This window comes from Panthera pardus, unplaced genomic scaffold, assembly GCF_024362965.1.
Source record: "Panthera pardus isolate Hobbes unplaced genomic scaffold, ASM2436296v1 HiC_scaffold_20, whole genome shotgun sequence".
NCBI lineage: Eukaryota > Metazoa > Chordata > Mammalia > Carnivora > Felidae > Panthera > Panthera pardus.
In genome coordinates, this window is record NW_026526766.1 from 231,748 (window position 1) to 253,839 (window position 22,092).

Genomic DNA, 22,092 nt, shown 5'->3' on the forward strand with positions numbered 1-22,092 from the left:
GATATAGATGTATCAGTTTATTTATGGAAACCCAGTTCTAGTCAGTTTGTGTATATGACAGCCTCTTTCTCTCTCCTGCTTCCATGTTGGGAGTCACTCACTGATGTTTACTGTGTACCGTGATCTGTGAGTTGGAGATCATGTTTGGGACCAACGGGAGTAGTTTTCACCCTTATCTTTTTCCAATTGAAGGCAGATGACCTGATTGATAAAAGTCAGGTGCTCTTGCTAGTCTCATCTTTTCAGGTCATGTTGAGAAAGCAAGTGAGGGGGTTGATGGAGATTGGTTTTTTTTTGTCCAGGCACATACTAGCCCAGCCAGACTCCTTAGTGTGGGAACAGAGGTGGGTGGGTAAGTAAAAGGCTGCACTTTGCCTGAGGAACTGCCTACATTTGGCTCCTGTCACCTCTTACTCAGGTTGCTGCAGTCCAGGCTACCTGTCATGTATGTGCTGATTCTGTTTATAAAAACTGTAGGCTAAGAAAGGTAGTGTAAGCAGTACAGTGGTTAGTAGCATACACTCTGGAGGTACGTGATTCTCTGGATGGAATACCAGCTGAGGCACTTAGTAACTCTATGACTTGGGCAAGTTACATGAATTCTCTGCATCTGACTTTTGTCATCTATAAAATGGGGATGATGATAGTTTTTATCTTGAAGACTACAGTGCAGAAAAATGGTAGCATCTGTAATGTGCTTTGATCAGGTCTTGGCATGGTGTCTGTTGCTGCTTCTCCTGCTATTGTAGAATAATTTTTGCAGTATAGCTTAGATCTTTTTTTTTTTAATGTTTATTTATTTTTTGAGAGAGAGATTGACAGAGTGTGAGCAGGGGAGGGGCAGAGAGAGAGAGAGAGAGAGAGAGAGGAAGACACAGAATCTGAAGCAGGCTCCAGACTCTGAGCTGTCAGCTCAAAGCCTGACGCGGAGCTTGAATCCACGAACCGTGAGATCATGACCTGAGCTGAAGTCAGGCACTCAACCGACTGAGCCATCCAGGTGCCCCAGCTTAGATCTTTTGTAATGACTGTCTCTGAGCTGTGTCCTTGTTCTTTATAGTGTTCATTTCCATTTAAAGATTTATATTTCATTAAACGGGTACAGGATAGTATCTATTGATACCGTTGTTCCCAACATTTAGCAGACATACTAGAGCTCAACATATACATGCTGAGTGAATTAACCACTTGGATTTGAATATTTTCATTCTTAGATAAGGTTGATAGAGATAGGAATATTTACAAAAGTAGTCCTTGGCATCTTGGTTTGCTTTAAGTTGGGTGGTGGTTGGTAAATTATAGAGTTTGAAGACTTAAAAGCAGTTATCTTACAAATATTTAATCAATGCTTTGTCTGTCCAACCCCATAGTGATTGCATGTATTCAACTATTTAATTTAGTGCTGAGAAAATTTTCATAATTTTTGTGGAAAAGTTATTTCATCTAAAGAAGCCGTAAAATTGTTTTTCCTACTGGCATTTCAGTATTAGGAGGAAGAAAAGCAAAGCCTTTAGGTGTAATCATTTATTTGTTTTAAAACTTTTTATGTACTTCATCTTTGTGTTTATATTTAAAAAGATTTTTGATAAAGAATTTATTTTTGATGGAGCATTTTACTAACCAGATAAATACAAAGGATATAAGCAAGAAGTAGTAAACTTCTGTTATTAAAATACTCAGAGCTTAGAGTGAAATATACTTCTCATATATGTCTTCAGCATTACTGCAGAGATTACTATGAATCTTATGGCAGTACATCCCAACTATGGAGTACTCGTTTTCAATTAAAATATATTTTAAAATAATTTTTCTGCTTAGAAGTACAATAGAGCCAACAGTTTACAGTTATAGTTCTTAGTTCCTCAGCTTATCCATAAAAATCAAGATCAAAATATTTCATTTTTAATAGGTTAACATTGTACATGGTGTAATGATAACTTGATGGTAAGTGGTTTATTATTGCACATGATAGGTAGTACAGAGATTGTGTGCTTATTTTAGCAGTGTAATATCACCAAAGACATGGTGGGCTCATTACATTCTATGCTCTGCTCTTCCCAGGGTAATAGTTTGGGGTCATAAGATTGACCACGTGTGGTCTCAGGATGGCTATGATGCTAAGTATCACATGCTTACACAACAGTGCCCTCAAACTGGAAACAGTAATGTTTTGATATATGTCCCTAGAAGAATGAAGGAAAGTCCATAAACCCTCCACGTATTTCCCCTCATACCTCATTGGCCATAATTGGTCCATGTAGTTCGTTCCTATCTTTAGTCATTGAATGATCCTGGTCAGGTTGACTAGTCAAGATTCAACTTCCGGACCTGAAGAATTCTCAAGGCTGCAGTCTCAGGAGGTGACTAGTCTGTTTATGCACACGGTTGCTGAAACATGAACACAGTTGGGAATTTGTTAGCAAATATGTCTTGGTGGTGTAGGAAGTCAACTTCTAACGTCATAAAAGCCAGTTATCTGCTGAGTTCAGGGTGCATTTAGAGAATTACTATTGAGATCCTTGCCTTTGAGAGGTGTTGTGTAGTACAGGAGAGAGACTAGTCGTATGTGGAAAAGAAGCTACAGGAATTTGGTAGGGAAGCACCTGCCTCTGTTCAGGGTGGTCAAGGAATGTCAGCAGCTTCTCAGATATTATATGGGGTTACTGATACTTATGATCTCCCCTTTGTGTTCTAGTTATTCACTTTGGGGTCAGCAAACTTTTTCTGTTAAGAACCTGATGGTAAATATTTTAGGCTTTTCTGCCATATAGTCTGTTGCAGCTACTCAGTGCTGTCAGTGTAGCACAAAAGCAGCCTTGGACATATGTAAATGAATGAGCATTGCTAAATTTCAGTAAAACATATTACAAAAACTGGTGATCGATTTAGGCTGTGGGCTGTAGTTTCCCAACCCCTGCTCAAATATTTCCCCTATTCTTTCCACCTTCAGGATGTTTTTGGTATTCTTGCCCATTAATTTTTTGAAACTTTATTTTAGAATAGTTTAGACTTACAGAAAAAAGGTTGTATAGAGAGGTTTCATATACCTCACATCCATTTCCTTCTGTTATTAGCATCTTATATTAGTATGGTATATTTGTTAAAACTGATGAACCAATGTCCATACCTTACCATCATCTAAAGTCCATACTTATTCACATTTTCCTGGTTTTTACTAAATGCCCTTTTTCTGTTTCAGTATTTCATTACATTTAGTTTTCATGTCTCTGTAAGTTCTTCTGGGCTATGATAGTTTCTCAGACTTTCCTTGTTTTTGATGACTTTCACAATTTTCATGAGTCCTGGTTATTTTGCAGAATGTCCCTCAAGTGGGATTCATCTGATGTTTCCTCATGATTAGGGTGGGATTACGGGTTTAGAGGAGGAAAGCCCACAGAAGTGAAGTGCCATTTTCATAACATATCAAGGATACACGTCACTGTTGACATTAACATTTTGTCTGAGGTAGTGTTTGTCACCTTTCTCTAGAAAGATACTCTTCTTCCCCTCTTTCTATGCTGTACTCTTCAGAAGAAAGTACATGCGGCCCACATTTAAGAAATGGGAGTTTTGCCTCACTTCCTTGAAGGCAAAACTTGAAGGAATTTCTTGCATTTGGAATTCCTCTGCACAGATTTGTCTTTTCTCCCCCACTTGTTTACTATGTCATCTTACTAGTATAGATTTGTAGATATGTATTTTATAATACATATATTTTATAACTTTATTAGCTATATATTTTCATATATAATGAAATATATATTTTATTATAGTAGCTATAATCCAGTACTGTTTTGTTTTGTTGCCTCATATTGCCACAGCTTTGGCCATTGGGAGCTCTTTGACATATCCCTATGTTTTTGGCGTTTCATTGGGGTGTTTTGTTTTTTATTTTTAGCAATATATTCTGGTACTACAAGATTTGCCAGATTTCTCTTGTATTTTTCCTGCCTTAGTCCTAGAATCAGCCATTTCTCTAAGGAGCTCTGGCTCCTTTTGTTGGAAAATTGTATTTGAAACCAAGATCAGGGCACCATAACTGACTGCTCTTGGGCTGCTGGGATGTCATTACTTTTAGGTTCTCTCGGGTGACAGAGCAAGGAAAATATACATGTGTATATTAGCCTGTGTATACATGTTATCTATAAATAGTTCTGTATATGGTCATCTGTATCTATGTAAAATTAAAATGAGTTCATAGTGTTATCTCCAACTCTAATCTGTTATCACAGGGATCATTCTAGCTTTTTCCCTTGTTGATAACCTTCCGCTCCAGCAGTGAAAAAAGTAACTCCTACCATTTGCCATCCATTTACTTAATTGTTCAATTCCAGTACACTGATTTCAGAATGGTTATCTGTACCCTTGTGGGAACATATTTATCAATTAATACAGTGCTTAAATGTGGTACCTTTTGCCTTTTGGTCTTACAGACCCTACTCATCCCTAATGTTACTTAGATCACTAACTGTTGCCCCCACCCTCTTCAGTGAAGTTGATTCATGCATTTCTAATACAGTTACCTTTATCACACTCTGCAGTCCATGCTGAGATTCTCTGACCTCCTAAACATTTTTTAAAAAATTAACCTATACCAGGGTTCAAAGTCTGTGGGTTTTGACAAACACATAGTGCTGTTTTCTACCATTACAGTATTAAACAAACATGAGTTTCACTGCCTGTGCTTCACCTGTTTAACCTTACCCCTCCACCCCTAGCAACCACTGATCTGTTTACCTCTCCAGTTTTACCTAAATGGAATCATACACTATATAGCCTTCCAGACTTTCTTCTTTTCACTTAGTAATATGCATTTAAGATCTATCATCCAACAATTGCATTGTTTTAATTTGCATTTTCATTTATTTTTTTTTTTTTAATGTTTATTTTTGAGACAGAGAGAGACAGAGCATGAACGGGGGAGGGTCAGAGAGAGGGAGACACAGAATCTGAAACAGGCTCCAGGCTCTGAGCTGTCAGCACAGAGCCCGACGCGGGGCTCGAACTCACGGACCACGAGATCATGACCCGAGCCGAAGTCGGCCGCTTAACCGACTGAGCCACCCAGGTGCCCCTTAATTTGCATTTTTAAATGACATATGTTGAGCATCTTTTCGTATACTTATTTGCCATTTCTGTATCATTTTTGGTTAGGTGTCTGTTAAGATCTGCCCCTCCCCCCACCCCGTTTTATAATTAGGAGATTTATTAACTCGTTTAGCAAGAAATCTGATGGAAAGACAGTTTCAGGATTGGTTCATTTAGCACTTAAGCAGCATAATCAAGGACCCAGGTACTTGGTGATTTCAGTGTATTGACTTGTCTGGCTCTCATGGTCTCAAGGTATTTGTCAGGGTTCCAGGCTGCACACACAGCCAAGAGGCAGAGTCAGCCTCTTTCTGCATCTTTGTGTCTCTTTTTTTTTTACCATTGCATTTTTATTGAGATATATTCACATAAAATTCACTGTATTCAAGTGTACGATCCAGGTATTTTTAGTATATTCACAAGGTTGTGCAGCCATTACCACTGTCAGAATATTTTCATCTCCCCAGAATGAAACCCTGTACCCATTAGCAGTCATTCTTATCTTCCCCTACCTTCTGGCCCTGGTGACCACTAATCTGCTCTCTGTTCCAGTGGAATGTCTATTCTGGGCATTTCACATAAATGGAATAATACTATATGTTGTTGCCTTTGGTGCCTGGCTTCTCTGATTGAGCATAAAGTTTTCCAAGTTATCCATGTTGTAGCATAAATTTATACTTTATTCCTTTTTATAGCTGATTAATATTGCATTGTATGGATATACCACTTTTTGATTATCCATTCATCACTTGGTAGACATCTGGGTTGTTCCTACATTTGGTTACTATGAATAATGTTGCTGTGAACATTTGTTTACAGGTTTCTGTATACACATATTTTCAGTTGTCTTGGGTATTGGAGTACAATTGCTAGGTTATATGGTAACTCTGTTTAACATCTTGAGGAAATGCCAAACTATTTTCCATAGTGGGGTGCCATTTTATATTCCCAACAGTTGTGTGTGAGGGTTCCTATTTAAATCCTCACCAGTACTTGTTAATATTTTTTTATTACATCCATTCTGGTGGGTCTGAAGTGGTATGTCACTATGGTTTTGATATGCATTTCCCTAGTGGCTAAGGATGTTGAACATCTTTTCATGTGTTTATTGACCAATTCTCTATTTTCTTCAGAGAAATGTTTATACAGGTCCTTTGCCCATTTTTAAACTGTGTGACTTGTCATTTTATAGGTGAATTGAAAGAGTTCTTGATTCAAGTCCCTGATCAGATACAAGTTTGTAAATACTTTCGTCCACTCTGTGGCTTGTCTTTTCATTCTTTCAGCAGTGTCTTTCACAGAGCACAAGTTTTTAGTTTTAATGGAGTCCAGCGTGCCAAGTTTTTCTTGCATGGATGGTGCGGTTAGTGCTGTATATACAAACTCATGATGAAACTAAGGGACCTTAGTTTTAGGTCTGTGATCTATTTTGAGTTCCTTTTTTTTTTTTTTTTAATTGTAAAATACACATAACATAAAATTCACCATTTTAGTCATTTTTAAGTATGTAGTTCAGTGGCATTTGTATATTAACATTGTTGGACAGCCAGTACCATTGTCCATCTCCAGAACTTTTCATCATTGAAACTGAACTCTGTACCCAAAAAAATAACTCATCATTTCCCTCTCCCCACCTAGTCCCTGGCAACCACCATTGTACTTTCTTTCTCTCTAAATCTCATATAACAGAATCATACAGTATTTGTCCTTGTACGACTGGCTTATTTCACTTAGCATAATGCTGTCAACATTTAGCTGTGTTGTAGCAGTTGTCAGAATTCCCTTTTCAGGGCTGTATAATAATCCATCACCTTTTGGCTATTGTGAATATTTGGAATTGTGAATAACGGGTGTACAGATATCTCCTTGAGATCCTGCTTTCATTTCTTTTGGGTATATAGCCAGAAGTGAGTTACTGGATATTTGGTAATTGTATTTTTAATTTTTTTTAGGAACTCCCATAGTGTTTTCACATTGGCTATACCATTTTACATTGCCACAAAAGTGCACAAGTTTACATCCTTGCCAACACTTGTTGTTTTCAGGTTTTTAATTTTTTTTTCTTTTTAATCGTAGCCATCCTATTGAGCACAAGATAATATCTCAGTATTGTTTAGCTTTGCATTTCCCTAATGATAAGTGATATGGAGCATCTTTTCATGTAATTTTTTGTCCTTTGCAGATTTTTAAATCAGTTTGTTTTTTTGGTGCTTGAACTTTAGGAGTTTATACGTATGTGCGTGCATGCTTCTGTGTGTATAATAATTCCTTACCAGATAGGTGATTTGCAAATATTTTCTTCCATTCTGTGGGTTGCCTCTTCACTCTGTTGATAATGCCCTTTGACGCGCAAAAGTTTTTCTTTTTGATCAAGTCAGATTATCTATTTTTTCTTTTGTTGCCTGTTTTTTTTTTTTTGGTGTCATGTTCAGAAAATCATTGTCAGGTCCATTGTCATGAGGCTTTCCTCCTGTGTTATCTTCTAAGAGTTTTATAGTTGGTAGCTTTTATGTTTAGGGCTTTGATTCATTTTGAATTAATTTTTTGTACATGAAGTGAGGTAAAAGGTCCAGCTTCATTATTTTGCATGTGAATATCCAGTGTTCCCAGGACCCTGCGTCGAAGGTACTATTCTTTTTCCACTGAATGGTCTTAGCACTCTTGTTGCAAATCATTTGGCCATTATACAAGTGTTTACTTCTGAACTCTCTATTATTATATCCCATTGGTCTTTGTTTTTATGCCAGTACTGCCCTGGTTTTTTTTTTTTTTTAACATTTATTCATTCATATTTTAGAGAGTGAGAGAGTGTGAGTGGGGAAAGGAGCCAAGGGGGAAAGAGAATTTTAAGCATGGAACGTGATGTGGGGCTTGATCCCACGACCCTGGGATCATGACCTAAGCTGAAATCAAGAGTTGGATGCTTGGGGCGCCTGGGTGGCTCAGTTGGTTGAGCATCTGACTTCAACTCAGGTCATGATCTTGTGGTTCATGGGTTCAGCCCTGCATGCTGACAGCTTAGAGCCTGGAGCCTGCTTCTGATTCTCTTTCTCCCTCGCTGCCCCTTCCCTGCCTGTGCTTGTTCGCTATCTCTCTCTCTCTCTCTCTCTCTCTCTCTCTCATAAATAAACAAAATTTAAAAAAAGAAAAAAGAATTGGGTGCTCAACTGAGCCATTTGGGTGCCCGAGTGCCATACTGTTTTGATTAGCTTTGTAGTGTGCTTTGAAAGCAGGAAATGTGAATACTGCAGTTTTTTGGGGTTTTTTTTAATGTTTATTTGAGAGAGAGAGAGAGAGAGAGAGAGAGAGTGAGCAGGGGAGCAGCACAGAGAGAGGGCGGGGAGAGAATCCCAAGCAGGCTCTGTGCTGCCAGTGCAGAGCCTGACGTGGGGCTCAATCCTACGAACTGAGAGATCATGACCTGACCTGAAATAGTCAGACACTTAACCAGCTGAGCCAGCCAGGTGCCCCAGTTTTGTTTTTGTTTTTGTTTTTGTTTTTGTTTTTGTTTTTTAAACTGTTTTGACTTGTCAGGGTCATTTGAGATTCCATATGAATTTTTTTTTTCAAGTTTTTATTTACATTCTAGCTTAAAAAAAAAGTACAAAATTGGTTTCAGGAGTAGAATCCAGTATTCATCACTTACATACAGTACCCAGGGGTCATCATAACAATGCCCTCCTAATACCCATTACTTATCTAGCCCATCCCCCACCCACCTTCCTCCATATAAATTTTAGAATGGATTTTTTATTTTTGCAAAAAAGGTCATGGCACTTAAGTAGGAATGACACTTAATCCACAGATCATTTAGGGCAGTTTTGACATCTAGACAACGTTGAATCAGGAATGATTCTTGAACATAGAAGGTCTTTCCATTTATTTTTGCCTTCTTAATTCTTATCTGCAGTGTTTTGTAGTTTTCAGTGTTAAAGTTTTTTGCCTACTTGGTTCATTTTTCCTGAGAACTTATTCTTTTTGATGCTGTTGTAAAAAGAATTGGGTTTGTTTTTTGAGAAAGAGAGCAGGCGAGCATATGCAAACAGGAGAGGGGCAGAGGAAAAATCTCAAGAAGGCTCCATGCCAAGTGCAGAGCCCAATGTGGAGCTTAGTTTCACCACCGTGAGATCATGATCACAATTGTGAGATCATGACCTGAGCTGAAATAGAATCAGATGCTTAACCCACTGAGCCAGCCAGGCATCCCAAAAGAGTAGTTTTTGTAATTTTCATTGTTAGTGTATACAAATGCAACTGATTTTTGCACGTTGAATTTTTTGTCCTTCAATTTTGCTGAATTCACTTATTAGCTCTAAAGTGTTTTTGTGGAACCTTTAGGGTTTTCTATATGTAAGATGATGGCATCTGCAAACAAATGATTTTACTTTTTCTTTTCCAGTTTGGATTTTTTTTTTCCTTATGTAATTACTCTGGCTAGAACTCCCAATACTATGTTAAATAAAAGTGTTAAAAGCAGGCATCTTTTTCTTGTTCCTGATCTTAAAGGAAAAGTTTTCTCAGCCTTTCACTATTGACTGTGATGTTAGGTGTAGATTTTTCATATGTGCCATTTATTATATTGAGGTAATTTCCTTCTATCCTTTTTAAGATTTTTTTTAATCATGAAAAGCTATTAATTTTGTCAAGTGCTTTTTCTGCATCAGTGGAGATGATCGTGTATCCCCCAACCTCCTTCTTTTCAAAGTGGTGTGTCCTGCTGATTGATTTTCATTGTGAACTGTTCTTACATTCTTATAGTCCAGGAATAAATCTTACTTGGCCATGGTGTTAGATCCCCTTTAGCAAGCTGCTGAATTTAGTTTGCTACTACACTAAAACCTTGGTTTGTAAGCATAATTCGTTCCAGAAACATGCTTATAATTCAAAGCACATGTATATCAAAGCGAATTTCCCCATTAGAAATAATGGGAATGCAGATAATTCGTTCCACAACCCAAAAATATTCATATAAAAATGGTTACAATGCTGTAATATAATACAGAATAATAAAGTACAAAATATAAAGAAAAATAAATTCATCTGCACTTACCTTTGAAGACCTTAGTAGCTGGTGTGAGGGAGACAAGAGAGGAGGGTTATTGTGTAGAACGACTTTCATTATCACTAATGGAATCACTGCTATCCACTGGCTCATTGGAATCTTTTTCTGTATGAGGGCCATTTTATACACTCGCACAGATGTTGATGACAGTACAGTATTAATAAACTCTTGTCATGTATTTATTGTAACTGGCAATAAGGCAGCAGAGGAAAGGGTCTATATCTGCAGGCAGCCTGACCTAGAATGAAGCAAAGCATTTCTAAGCTCACTCTTGTAATGGAAAAGCAAAGAACTATCGATAGGTGCTTTGAAGTGGCAAAAAAATACACCAGTGCCAGTTTGGGCACCTTCCAGCGTTCTGAAAAATCACTGATCTCTGCCAAACACCACGGCCTGAGATGGAGCATGAGCATCTGAGCATGGGAGACATTCCCCCACAATCCTGCAGAGAGAGAGAGAGAGAGAGAGACAAACACACACAACACACACACACACACACACACACACACACACACACACAGGAGAACTATTGGCTCAGTTGTGGTCATGTGATGTTCGGTGTCATATACTTCTATTGCAAGACATCACTCCTTTATCAAGTTAAAATTTATTAGAAGTGTTAGCTTGTCTTGTGGAACACTTGCAGAGCAAGTTACAATCCAAGGTTTTACTGTATTTTGTTAAGGATATTTGCATCAAAAGCATAAGGAAAAATTAATCTGCAGTTGCCTTTTCTTGTAGTGTCTTTTTCTTTGGTACAGGTAAATGCTTCATTCATAGACTGTGTTAGGAAGTGTTCCCTCCTCTTCATTTTTGAGAAGACTTCCAGAGTGAATGATGTTAATTCTTCTTTAAATGTTTGGTAGAATTTACCAATGAAGCCATGAGGTCCAGGGCTTTTCTTTGGCAGAAGGTTTTTGATCACTTATTGAATACTAGTTCTGGATATGTGCAGATGTTCTATTTCTTCATGACTTAGTCTTGGTAGATTGTGTATTTCTAGGAATTTGTCCATTTCATCTAGTTTATCCAGTCCATTGGCTTATAGTTGCCCGTAGTACTCTTTCACTAATATAACCTCTTTTTCACTAAAGATTTGTTAATTTTCTTTTTAAGTTTTTTTTTAATCTTTATTTATTTTTGAGAGAGAGATAGAGCACGAGTAGGGGAGGAACAGAGAGTGACAGAGACACAGAATCCGAAGCAGGCTCCAGGCTCCGAGCTATCAGCATAGAGCCCAACACGGGGCTGGAACTCAGAAACCGCAAGTTCATGACCTGAGCCGAAGCTGGAAGCTTAACCAACTGAGCTGCCCAGATGCCCCAAGATTTGTTAATTTTTTGATAGTTTCATAAATTGACTTCTATTGATTTTTGACATTTTTTGCTCTTCTACTCAGTATTGCATTTATTTCCACTCTAACCCTTTATTTCTTTCTTTTTTTTTGCTTTTCTAGTTCCTTACAGTGAACAGTTAAGTTACTGATTTCAGATATATATATGTATTTTTTTTAATAATCGGGCATTTACGGCCATAAACTTCCCTCTAAGCATTGCTTCATCTGCATTCAACAAACTTTGATATATTTTCATTTTTGTTCATATGAAAGTTTTGTGACTTATGATTTCTTATTTGACCTATGGTTTATTTAGGTGTATGTTAATATCCACATATTTGTCAATTTTCTAAATTTCTTTATGTTACTAATTTCTAGTTTCATTACATTGTGGTCAAGATAACATAGTTTGTATTATTTCAGTCTTTTGAGTTTATTTAGACTTGTTTTATGGTATTTCTCTGTACACATGAGAAGAATGTACTGCTCTAGTTGGGTAGAGTTCTCAATAAATGTTAGGTCTAGTTAGTGTGGTGTTGCTAAAATTTTTACTTCATTGTTGATCTTCTAATTGTTCTATCCTTGTTAGAAATAGGTATGGAAATCTCCAGTTATTACTGTTGAATTGTCTGTGCCTTTTAGTTTTTAAGGGTATGGGTGCCAGCAGGTAAGAGAGAATGAATGATTTAATGTTATATAATATAAATATATTTGGTATTTTCTATAAAGAAGTCCTATACATCAATATGAAAAATTACCTTCTCTAATGAAAAGTATGCAAAATGAACAATTTGTAGACAAAGAAATACAACTTTCTAAGAACCATAGGGAAGAAGTAGTATTTCACTTGTAATCAGGGAAATACAAAATAAAATGATATAACCATTAAAATATCTAATTAGAAAATATTTAAAAAAAAATTTTTTTTTAAGCTCCAGGCTTTGAGCTGTCAGCACAGAGCCCAACGCGGGACTTGAACTCATGGAGTGTGAGATCATGACCTGAGCTGAAGTCAGACGTTCAACCAACTGAGCCACCTAGGCGCCCCTCTAATTAGCAAATATTTAAAAATTACTTGTAGTCTTAGGATATGGGGAGACAGGTATTCTCAGACACTGGTAATGATACAAGTCACTCTTTAAAAAGTTTTTTTGACAACCTCTTTGAAGCTTTTTAGTTTCCTTATATTTTGTTATGAATACTACCCCTGTATTCATCATCCTAACCTTAACAGTTAAAAACACACAAGGCCAAGCTTAGTTCACCTGCATTTTCTATAAACTGGTCCTTACATATCAGCTAAATTGAATCCAAGCTTTCTGTTTGTTTTATTTCATTTTGGGAAGAATACTTTATATGTGGTTTATTTCTTGTGTAACACATCACGCAGCAAATAACTCTCTTTGTGATGTTGTAATGATGAGGTTTTAGGTATTGTCAGCTTAATCATTCCCTTATAAAATGCCTTATCAGCTTTTAACCTAATTGTTTTAACAGGCATTAATGCTTGTTATCTAGTTGACTATTTCAGTGAGGCTTAGAAAGTGGCAGGATTTTAAATTAATCATTCCTTTGTCCATTGTCAAAATTCTTAAAAAAGAAGAGCTTTTCCTAGTCAAATATTTGGTTATTCTAAGATACACAAAAAGCAGAAGGAATGCTTCCCTTTTTTTCCCCCCTCCTCATTTACCAGTTTTCAGAATGATGGCTTGGTTTTCTGGCATCCTCCTAAGATGAATGGACTTGTAAATTTGAACATATATGATCTGTTTCAGTCAATGATAGATATTACTCTTTTTACTCAGTCTTTGCCCAGTGGGAGTTCCTTCAGGTTGGTGCCTGAATCCTTTTGATATGACTGTAGTCTTTAGTAACATCTTTGCTTTTGGCAAGATATGTTCCAGAATCAGTGATATTTTTTGCCACAAACCTGGTATCAGCTGTTTGTCTAACAAGTCCTGTTTTCTTTTAGTGGGAACTGATAGTTGAAGACCACAATCCTGGGCCTAGGGAGTGTTCATTCCTATTGGGTTGCTCATTTTTTCTGTCTTCAGTGGCTAGAACTAGAAAATCCTAACTTTTTCATTAAGGTAATGCGTATCATAATGTATGTTGTTTTCTTAAAACCAAATTTCAAATTTCAGGTTTTTACTTCTCTGATTTGATACTTGTGTCTTTCTTTTATGGTGATAATCTTGGTTCCTATTGACCGTAGCATTGTGACTTATTCACTGTATTCCACTGTTTACATTTGAAAGTTTCAGAAGGTAAAAACAGTTCATCACTACCAGCATGATTACTTTTTACTCTTAGAATATAACTTCTAAAGGTGCTCATTCAAATTCTGTGTTTTAAAGTAACCAAACCACAACTTGATATATAGGTAGGATGACGTATTTAATTCGGATTTAATTTTGTTTTACAATTAGCTAAAGCATTACCTGGTTCCAAAGTTAAACATGAAACAATGTATGAAATCTAACTTCATCCTGTGGCTTTCACTCCCTTTTCTCCTTCCTGTATGTAATTGCGTGAATGCTTATTTTTCTTAACATCTTGTGTTTTGTTTAATATAAGCAAATAAATGTGTGTGATAGGTATTCATATTCTTTGTTCCTCTCTGGCAAAAAAAAAAAAAAAAGTGCCTGTAAATTACATATTATTCTGTATTTGCTTTTGTTTTATTTTGTTTTACTTAGCATATCCTAGGCATTGCTCCGAAGTAGTATGTAGAGATATTTTTGCCACAGTACGATACTCTAGTGTGTGGATTTAAAGTAGTCTGTTTTGCCAGTACTGAATGAACAGAGTCTCCCACCGCCCCCCACCCCCTTGCTTTTTGGTTATGATAGTGCTTCCATAGCCTGGTGCATGTGACACTTCATATTTTTGCCATATTGTCTTTGTGAAGTTGTTTCTTCAGAGGATAAATATGTAAGTAATTTGGCTAGATATTGCGACATTGTACTATTTCTCATCCCCATTAGCAGTGTAAACTCATATTCTCAAATTTCTGAAATTCTGTGATTCTGATAAGAATTACATCTGAGTATAGCTTGATTTTTGCATTTTTCTTACCATGAATGAAGTTGTTGAAGGGCTGTTTGATATTATTTCTATGAGCTGTTAATATCTCTTGCCTGTTTTTTGTTGGGTTGTTCGTCTTGGTTTTGTTTTTTTTTTTTTAACGTTTATTTATTATTGAGAGAGAGAGAGCATGAGCATGGGAGGGGCAGAGAGAGGGGGAGACACAGAATCTGAAGCAGACTCCAGGCTCTGAGCTGTCAGCACAGAGCCCAATGCGGGGCTCGAACTCACAAACTGCGAGATCATGACCTGAGCCGAAGTTGGACACTTTACTGACTGAGCCACCCAAGTGCCCCATCTTGATTTTTTTTTAAGAAACATTTTATATGTTGAAGAAATCAATTGATGAGCTGCAATAGTAAATTGAAATCTGTTCACCCACAGCTTTTTAATTACACTTGGTTCTTACTGATTATAAATTAAAATGTGTGTAACTTTGGCCCTCCAGTTCCACTCATAGGAATTTATCCCGGAATGCTACATTGTTGTATATATAAAAGGATATTGTCTCAACAGTTTCATCCCTAGGTATATAGCGAAGGAAATTAGAAACATATGTTCATACAAAAAATTGTACCTCAACATTTTTATCAGCATTATTCATAATAGCCAAACTTAGAAACGACCTAAGTGTCTGTTAACTGATGAATAAACAGGTAGCAATATGTCCATATAAGGCAATATTATTCAGCCATAAAATTGAATGATGAACATGGATGATTCCTGAAAACATGCTAAATAGAGGAAGCAAGGCACAATAGGCTACATGTTCTATGATTCCATTTATGAATTCCATTTATTTTTTATTCCAGAACAGGCAAATCTGTAGAGACAAAAGTATTAGTCCTTGCCAGGAAATGGGGTGAGGAGAGAATGGGGAATGACTGCTAATAGATACGGGGTTTCTTTTTGGGGTAATGAAAAGTCACCTAATTATCTAATTTCAGAATAAGATAGTGGTGATAATTTTACAACCTTGTGAATATAACAAAAAAACGCTGAATTGTACAGTTGAAAACAGTGATTTTAATGGGACGTGAACTATAGCCCAATAAAAAGTTAAAAATGCTTATTATGAGTCTAATGAGAGCATTAAACAAATTCAAATTGAAGGACATTCTACAAAATTACTGGTAAAGAGGATAGCAGTAGTCCTCAACAGTGTCAAGAATACAAAAGTAAAAAATAAAAGCCTTACTCACTATCTCAGATTGGAAGAGCACAAGGAAACATGAGAACGAACTGCAGTGTGAAAGCCAGGATTAGATCCTAAATCAGGAAAAATAAAACGTTAGTGGGAAAAAGGTTGATATTCAAATAACGTATGTAAATTAGCTACAGTAGTATAGCAATGTTAACTTCTAGGTTTGGATAATTGTACCATAGTTATAGAAGACATTAACATTTGGAAAAGTTGAGTGACGGGTATACCAGAACTTTGTGCTGGTTTTGCAACCTTTTGATAGGTTTTAAGTTATTTAAAAATAAAAATAATTGCAACAACATTAAAAAAGTGGAAACTCTCGGGGCACCTGGGTGCAGAGCCTCCTTACGATAACTCTCTCCCTCTCTCCCTCCCTGCCTTAAAAAAAAAGGGGGGGGGAACCCCATAGATAAGCATCAGTAGTGGAATGGTTAAAATGATGGGTACATTCAGGCAGTAGAATACTGTGTAGCTGTTATAAAGAATGAGGATTTGGATGCAGTGACATGGAGAGAAATAAAGGTAAAAAAGGTAACCTGTATATTGTTACCAGTTATGTAAAAGTATGTTTTTACTCGTGAATATACATGTAAATAAATATATGACAGATTTCTAACATTGTGAATACCTATGGAGACTAGAACATGTATATTCCCTTATTGTAAGGTTTTACACCATTCATATGTCAGTGTAACTAACAGTTGTACTTTCTTTAAAAAAAAGTATGTTCCATAAAAAAAAGATGCCAAAAGACCACATTAGGTGGAAGAGAAATGCTAAGTCCAAGTATGTGGTTCTTTCAGTACTGGCTTTCATGACTTTGATATTTTGTTTCTTTGTATTTAAGCGCGTTGCTAACTTTTAGGGATATGTATGTAGTGATTTATTCCTTGGTTTCTGTGTCCCATTTTGAATGAAATCCCAGGGAATACTTGTTTTGCAGTGTTTTGTTTTGATGACTAGTTACAAACTTCTCTGTAGCCAGAGTGACTGTAAACCTCTAGTTACCTCTCTTTAGGAGAGAATTACAGTAGGCTTAATTAACAGGACTGAGTCTCAAGCAATACAACGTTAACTCCTCAAGTTAGAAAATATATATATTCATTGCTTACTGGTTTCTGTGACCGGTCTTTTAAACAGAATGCTGGGGACCATGCCTTTTATTCACTTATAGGCTAACTTCAGTATGCTGGGCAAATCATCACTACCGTAAAAAAGGAACCCACTGAGGTTTGCATCCTGGAGCAAGGGCTTACTGGCTCAATTTTAGAGGGATTTCCGTTTATTGATTTTCACAGTTATGGGTGGACTGAGGGATGAGATTGGATAGCTACAAAAGGGATCCCAAGAAAGTCTTAAGAGTTTAAAACTTAATCATGAGGTCAAGGGGGGTGCTGAATCAGTTAATGATCACTACATAAGAAACTAACCCCAAATTTAGTGGCTTTAAAACCACAACCATTAATGACAATTCTTTGGATTAGGTCATCTTGGCCTTCTTCACTGGAGTTGCTTGGAGTGACTCCCGCTTCGTAGTCACCTGCAGGCTTGATGGGTTTGAGTGAACTAAGATTGCCTTTCTCCTGTGTCGTCCAGGTGGTGATGCTGTTCACCAGCTGGTCTGGGTGGCTCAGTAGAGAGGGCTTCATACACTTTCATCCTCCTGTGCCTAGAAGGCAGTTCCATGTGGTCTTGGAGGCCTCGGTTCAGAAGTCCATGTTGTCACTTCACCTAACATCTGTTGGTTAGAGCAAGTCGTTAAGCCAGCCCAGACCCAGGGAAGGGAAGAAATAGACTACCTTTTGGTGGCAGAGGCAGCACAGTCACATTGCAAAACATGATGTGTACAGGGATGAGAGGAATTTGCGGCTCACTTTTTGCTGAGGTATATACCTATTTCCACAGGTATAATAGGATGACGTGAGTGTGGTACCAAGAAAGATTTGGAAAAGGCAGGGAAGAGAAGTCCAGATAGGGTTAAGAGGCCATTGCAGTCATTTGCGGGAAAGATGGTAATACCAGTGTATAAAGACATCACCATATGCTCGTCGTCTAAACATCTCCGTGTTCCATACTGATGTATAAAGGGGCATCGAGAGAGTAGACATTGAACTGATCCAGGGAGACCGCACTAGATCAGGCCCAACTGGATACAGGCAGTTGAGTTTGGTAAAATCTTTCTGATTCGCTCACACGATTTAAGGAAGAAACTTCTGATACGTTTTTCATCAGCATACTGACCACCAAGAGCTTAGGAAGAATTGGAAGGAAGGCAGATTTATTTTTGTCACCTTCTTGTATCCAGTTGCCCACACTTAGTTCCCGCCGTACCAAGGCCTGCCTGTTACCCTCCCTTTCTCTGATGTGTCACTGGCATTGACTAAGGGATGAATGATGGTTCAATTCATTTATGTAGAAGTGAGAATAAGAAAGTGTTGGCATTTCAGAAGAGGTGTTTGTTAAACAATTTCTAAACGGTGCATCTAAACATACAATATATAAACAAAAAGGTAGGTTGTCTGTTTTTTTGCAAGTTGTTAAAATAGCGTAATATCCTGAAGATACAGCACACAGATTAAGGTGTATATCTGTCTTTATGTTTAGTCAGCATTGCAGCCACATGGATCTCTATCCCAGTGGTCTCCACAAATAGAGCTTCATTGCTTGTGAAATCACCAAACCACAGAAACTGCAAACAAGAAACAGGGTTGCCTTCCTGTGTTTCTTAGGAAACAGTTTCCACTGTTTTCAGAGTTTTTTGAGATTCTTGTATGTGTGATGCTTAATGATTAAAATGAATGATTCAAAAGGAATGTTTGGGCTATCTGTTGACAGACTCACCCACTGGAAGCAATTGCTTTGTAGTGTTGGGTGGTGACTATCAGAATTTTCACCCAAATAATTAGAAATTATTGGGAAATACCATCTAATTTACTTCTCTAAAATTTATTTTTGCCACCAGTTCCACATTTTTTCTATAAATTTTAAAACAGATTCCAAACATACTCACGTTTCACAAACATACACATTAGTATGTATCTCTAAGAAAGAAAGATCTTTTAAAAACATGCCTTACTTCAATACCATTATTACAAGGAGTATAATTCTTTATTGTCAGCTAATAGTCTGTTTTCGAATTTCCATGATTGTCTCAGAATTGTCTTTTTTCCAGCTAGTTTGAGTCAAAACCCAAAGCCCCACATACTGCTTTTGGTTAATATTTCTGAAATTTCTTTCAATCTATGTGCTAACATAGTTCTCCCTCCTTTTTCTTTTTTTCTTGCCCATACCATTTCCTTGTTGAAGAAACTGGGTCATCTGTTTCAAAACTTTTTCTGCATTTTGGGTTTTGCTGTTTATTATTTATTTTTATTTTTTTTTTTATTTTTTTATTTTTTTTAAATTTTTTTTTCAACGTTTTTTTATTTATTTTTGGGACAGAGAGAGACAGAGCATGAACGGGGGAGGGGCAGAGAGAGGGAGACACAGAATCGGAAACAGGCTCCAGGCTCCGAGCCATCAGCCCAGATGCCTGACGCGGGGCTCGAACTCACAGACCGCGAGATCGTGACCTGGCCGAAGTCGGACGCTTAACCGACTGCGCCACACAGGCGCCCCTATTTTTATTTTTTTAATGTTTATTTTTGAGATAGAAAGAGCACGAGTTGGGGAGGGACAGAAAGGGGGGACTTGGGGGGGGGGGGGCACAGCATCCGAAGCAGGCTCCGAGCTGTCAACAAGGAGCCCGATGTGGGGCTCAAACTCACCAACTGCAAGATCATGACCTGAGCCGAAGTGAAGGCTTAACTGACTGAGCCACCTAGGCACCCCGGGTTTTGCTGTTTAAAAGATCAGAGAAGAAATCCTTCTTCCCTCCCATGTATGTTGTGGAGTGCTTACTATTTACTGTAGTGGGGTGAGAGGAGGGCTATTTGGGATACATCCTTCATAGCATTTAAATTACCATTCCATGGGAGGTAGATAAAAATGAATCCTACCGTTTGTTGGAATACTCTAGAAAACAAGAGCATAACAAGGGGATAGAAAGGTGGGAGACCTTGTTGGACCAGTGGGATGGGGGACTGAAGGCCCTGGAGCAGAGGAGTTCCCAGGATCTGATTTACATTTGAATGGATCCCTGGCTGCTGTGCAGTGGGTGAGGGAACAGGGCTGGAAAGCTACTCTGTAATCTGTGCTAGAGGTGGTGGAATTAGATGGAGGAGAGTGTGGGTAGAGCCAAGGGTAATGGCAAGGTTTCTGTCTCCAGCAGCAGGAATAACTTACACAGAGTCTCAGAAGGCTTAGCCACAGGTAGAGGCTGAACAGTTGCTTCCATTTCCATTCATTCTTCTGTTCGTAAAGGACAGTTGCAAAATAGTGCTTTTTGATGGTTATGTTCAAGGCCTTTTGGTTTTGGGGGAGGAGGAAATACTTTTTCTTTTAAACTTTGTAAAATGTTTTCTGTTTTTGCAAATGTCTTATTTAATGACATTTAAAAGTACTTACTTTTGGACATTGAAAAAAAGTTGAGAAATTTACAAGTGTGAATTTTTTTTAATGTTTATTTTTGAGAGAGGGAACAAGAGCGGGGGGCTGGGCAGGGAGAGGGTGACAGAGGATCTGTGGCAGGCTCTGCGCTGACAACACAGAGCCTGATGCAGGGCTCAATCCCGTGAACCATGAGATCATGACCTGAGCCAAAATCAAGAGTGAGGCTGAGCCACTGAGGCGCCCCTAAGTTTGAATTTTTAATAACAATTGTTCTTGGCTCTGAAAATTTCCAAAACTCCAAAAACATTGAAATTCTATTCCCTTCGTCTAAATTTAGCAGTTAACATTTTGTAACATTTGCTTTAGGAAGTATGTATGTACCATTTTTTTGTTTGTTTGGCTAAACCATTTGATAATAAGGTGCAGACATCAAGAACCACCCATATTATTATCTAATATGTAGTCCAAATTCACATTTTATTGTTTTGTTCTCTTTTCATCAAGGATCTAGTCCAGGATCCCACATTTGGTTGTTGCAGCTCTTACCTCCTTCAATGTGTATGAATCTCCCTGCCTTTATTTTTTGTCTTTTATGACATTGACTTTTTTTTTTTTTTTTTAGATTCTTTTGAGAGAGAGTGCACGCACATGCATGCACACATGAGCCAGTGGGGGAGGGGCAGAGAGAAGAGGTAGGAGAGAAAATCCCAAGCAGGTTTTCCGGGCTATCAGTGCAATGCCCGATGTGGGCTCAGTCTCATGAACCCAGAGATCACAACTTGAGCTGAAATCAAGAGTTGGATGCTTAACCAACTGAGCCACCCAGGTGGCCCATTGACATGGACATTTTGTCTTATATAATGTTGTCTTATATAATGTCCCACGATCTAGATTTGTCTGATCATTTCCTTATGATTAGATTGCATTTAAACCATGTGGATATACTTTTACCTTTTAAAAAATTAAAGATATAAACATAGGAATAGTGTGGATTTTATAGAGTCTTTTGCAAGCATCACTTCTAGTTACTACCAAACAGTAGCAAGGCACCTAATCTTCTAGTGAGGATGTCACAAAGCCAAAGAACATTAAATTGAAGACAATTTAGATTTTTGTATGCAGAAGTCACAAACTGCAGAAAATTAGGAAAACAGGCACAGTCTTAAAACGCAATAGACACCGAAAGCTGGATTTTGACACTGTGGTATGGACTGTGTTTTCCTTATTGTTCTTCCTCTGCCCGCCATCATTTAAATCATTTAAATCATCTGTGCCGCCCTGGAAGCTCTTGAGTAAGAGACCCACGTACCCACATGTCATTACATAGCTAGGGAAACTAGGTTAGAGCAGCCACGTTGCGGAGGAATTAGTATGAGACAGAATAGTCAGGTCCCGAAACCTCAGTCTCTTAAAGCCCCAATTGGTTCTCAACCAGAACTCAGTTATTTGCATTGATGAGACAAGTAAAAACTTTTTAACCTTGGCATCTTCTGTGATGAGGCAAGATGAAGGAATCAGGCATACCGCAGAATGAAGTTTTATCTTACACAATATAGGTAGGTTTTAAGTTTATTTTGTGTAGCACTTTTTTTGTGTTAGATACTATTAGGGTAATGGATTTCTTACATATGTTTACTAGTTTTCATAATAACTTTCCTCCTTTTTTAGCTACAGGGCTTTGGCCGACCAAGTGTGTACCATGCTGCTATTGTCATCTTCCTAGAATTCTTTGCGTGGGGCTTGTTGACAACTCCAATGTTAACTGTAAGTATTGCTGAACAAGTTGGTTTTTTTGAAAGCAAAAGAGAGGTTCTTAAGCACATA

The 22,092-nt window shown here is 37.6% G+C and overlaps 1 protein-coding gene and 1 long non-coding RNA gene across 3 annotated transcripts in view; one reads left to right on the plus strand and one right to left on the minus strand.

The window, feature by feature from the left end:
• The window catches only part of MFSD14B (major facilitator superfamily domain containing 14B), a 73,824-nt gene that overhangs the window by 6,682 nt on the left and 45,050 nt on the right, over positions 1 to 22,092 (plus strand). For both annotated transcript variants that reach the window (XM_019434299.2, XM_019434298.2), the window contains exon 2: positions 21,937 to 22,032. In XM_019434299.2, coding sequence (XP_019289844.1) covers positions 21,937 to 22,032 — 96 coding nt within the window. The remainder of the gene's footprint in view (positions 1 to 21,936; positions 22,033 to 22,092) is intronic.
• On the minus strand, positions 1,985 to 17,936 carry LOC109257895 (uncharacterized). Its single transcript, XR_002076131.2, has 2 exons — positions 15,776 to 17,936; positions 1,985 to 2,388 (listed from the first exon to the last, which is right to left on the minus strand). It is a non-coding gene; the product is annotated as an uncharacterized LOC109257895 (long non-coding RNA).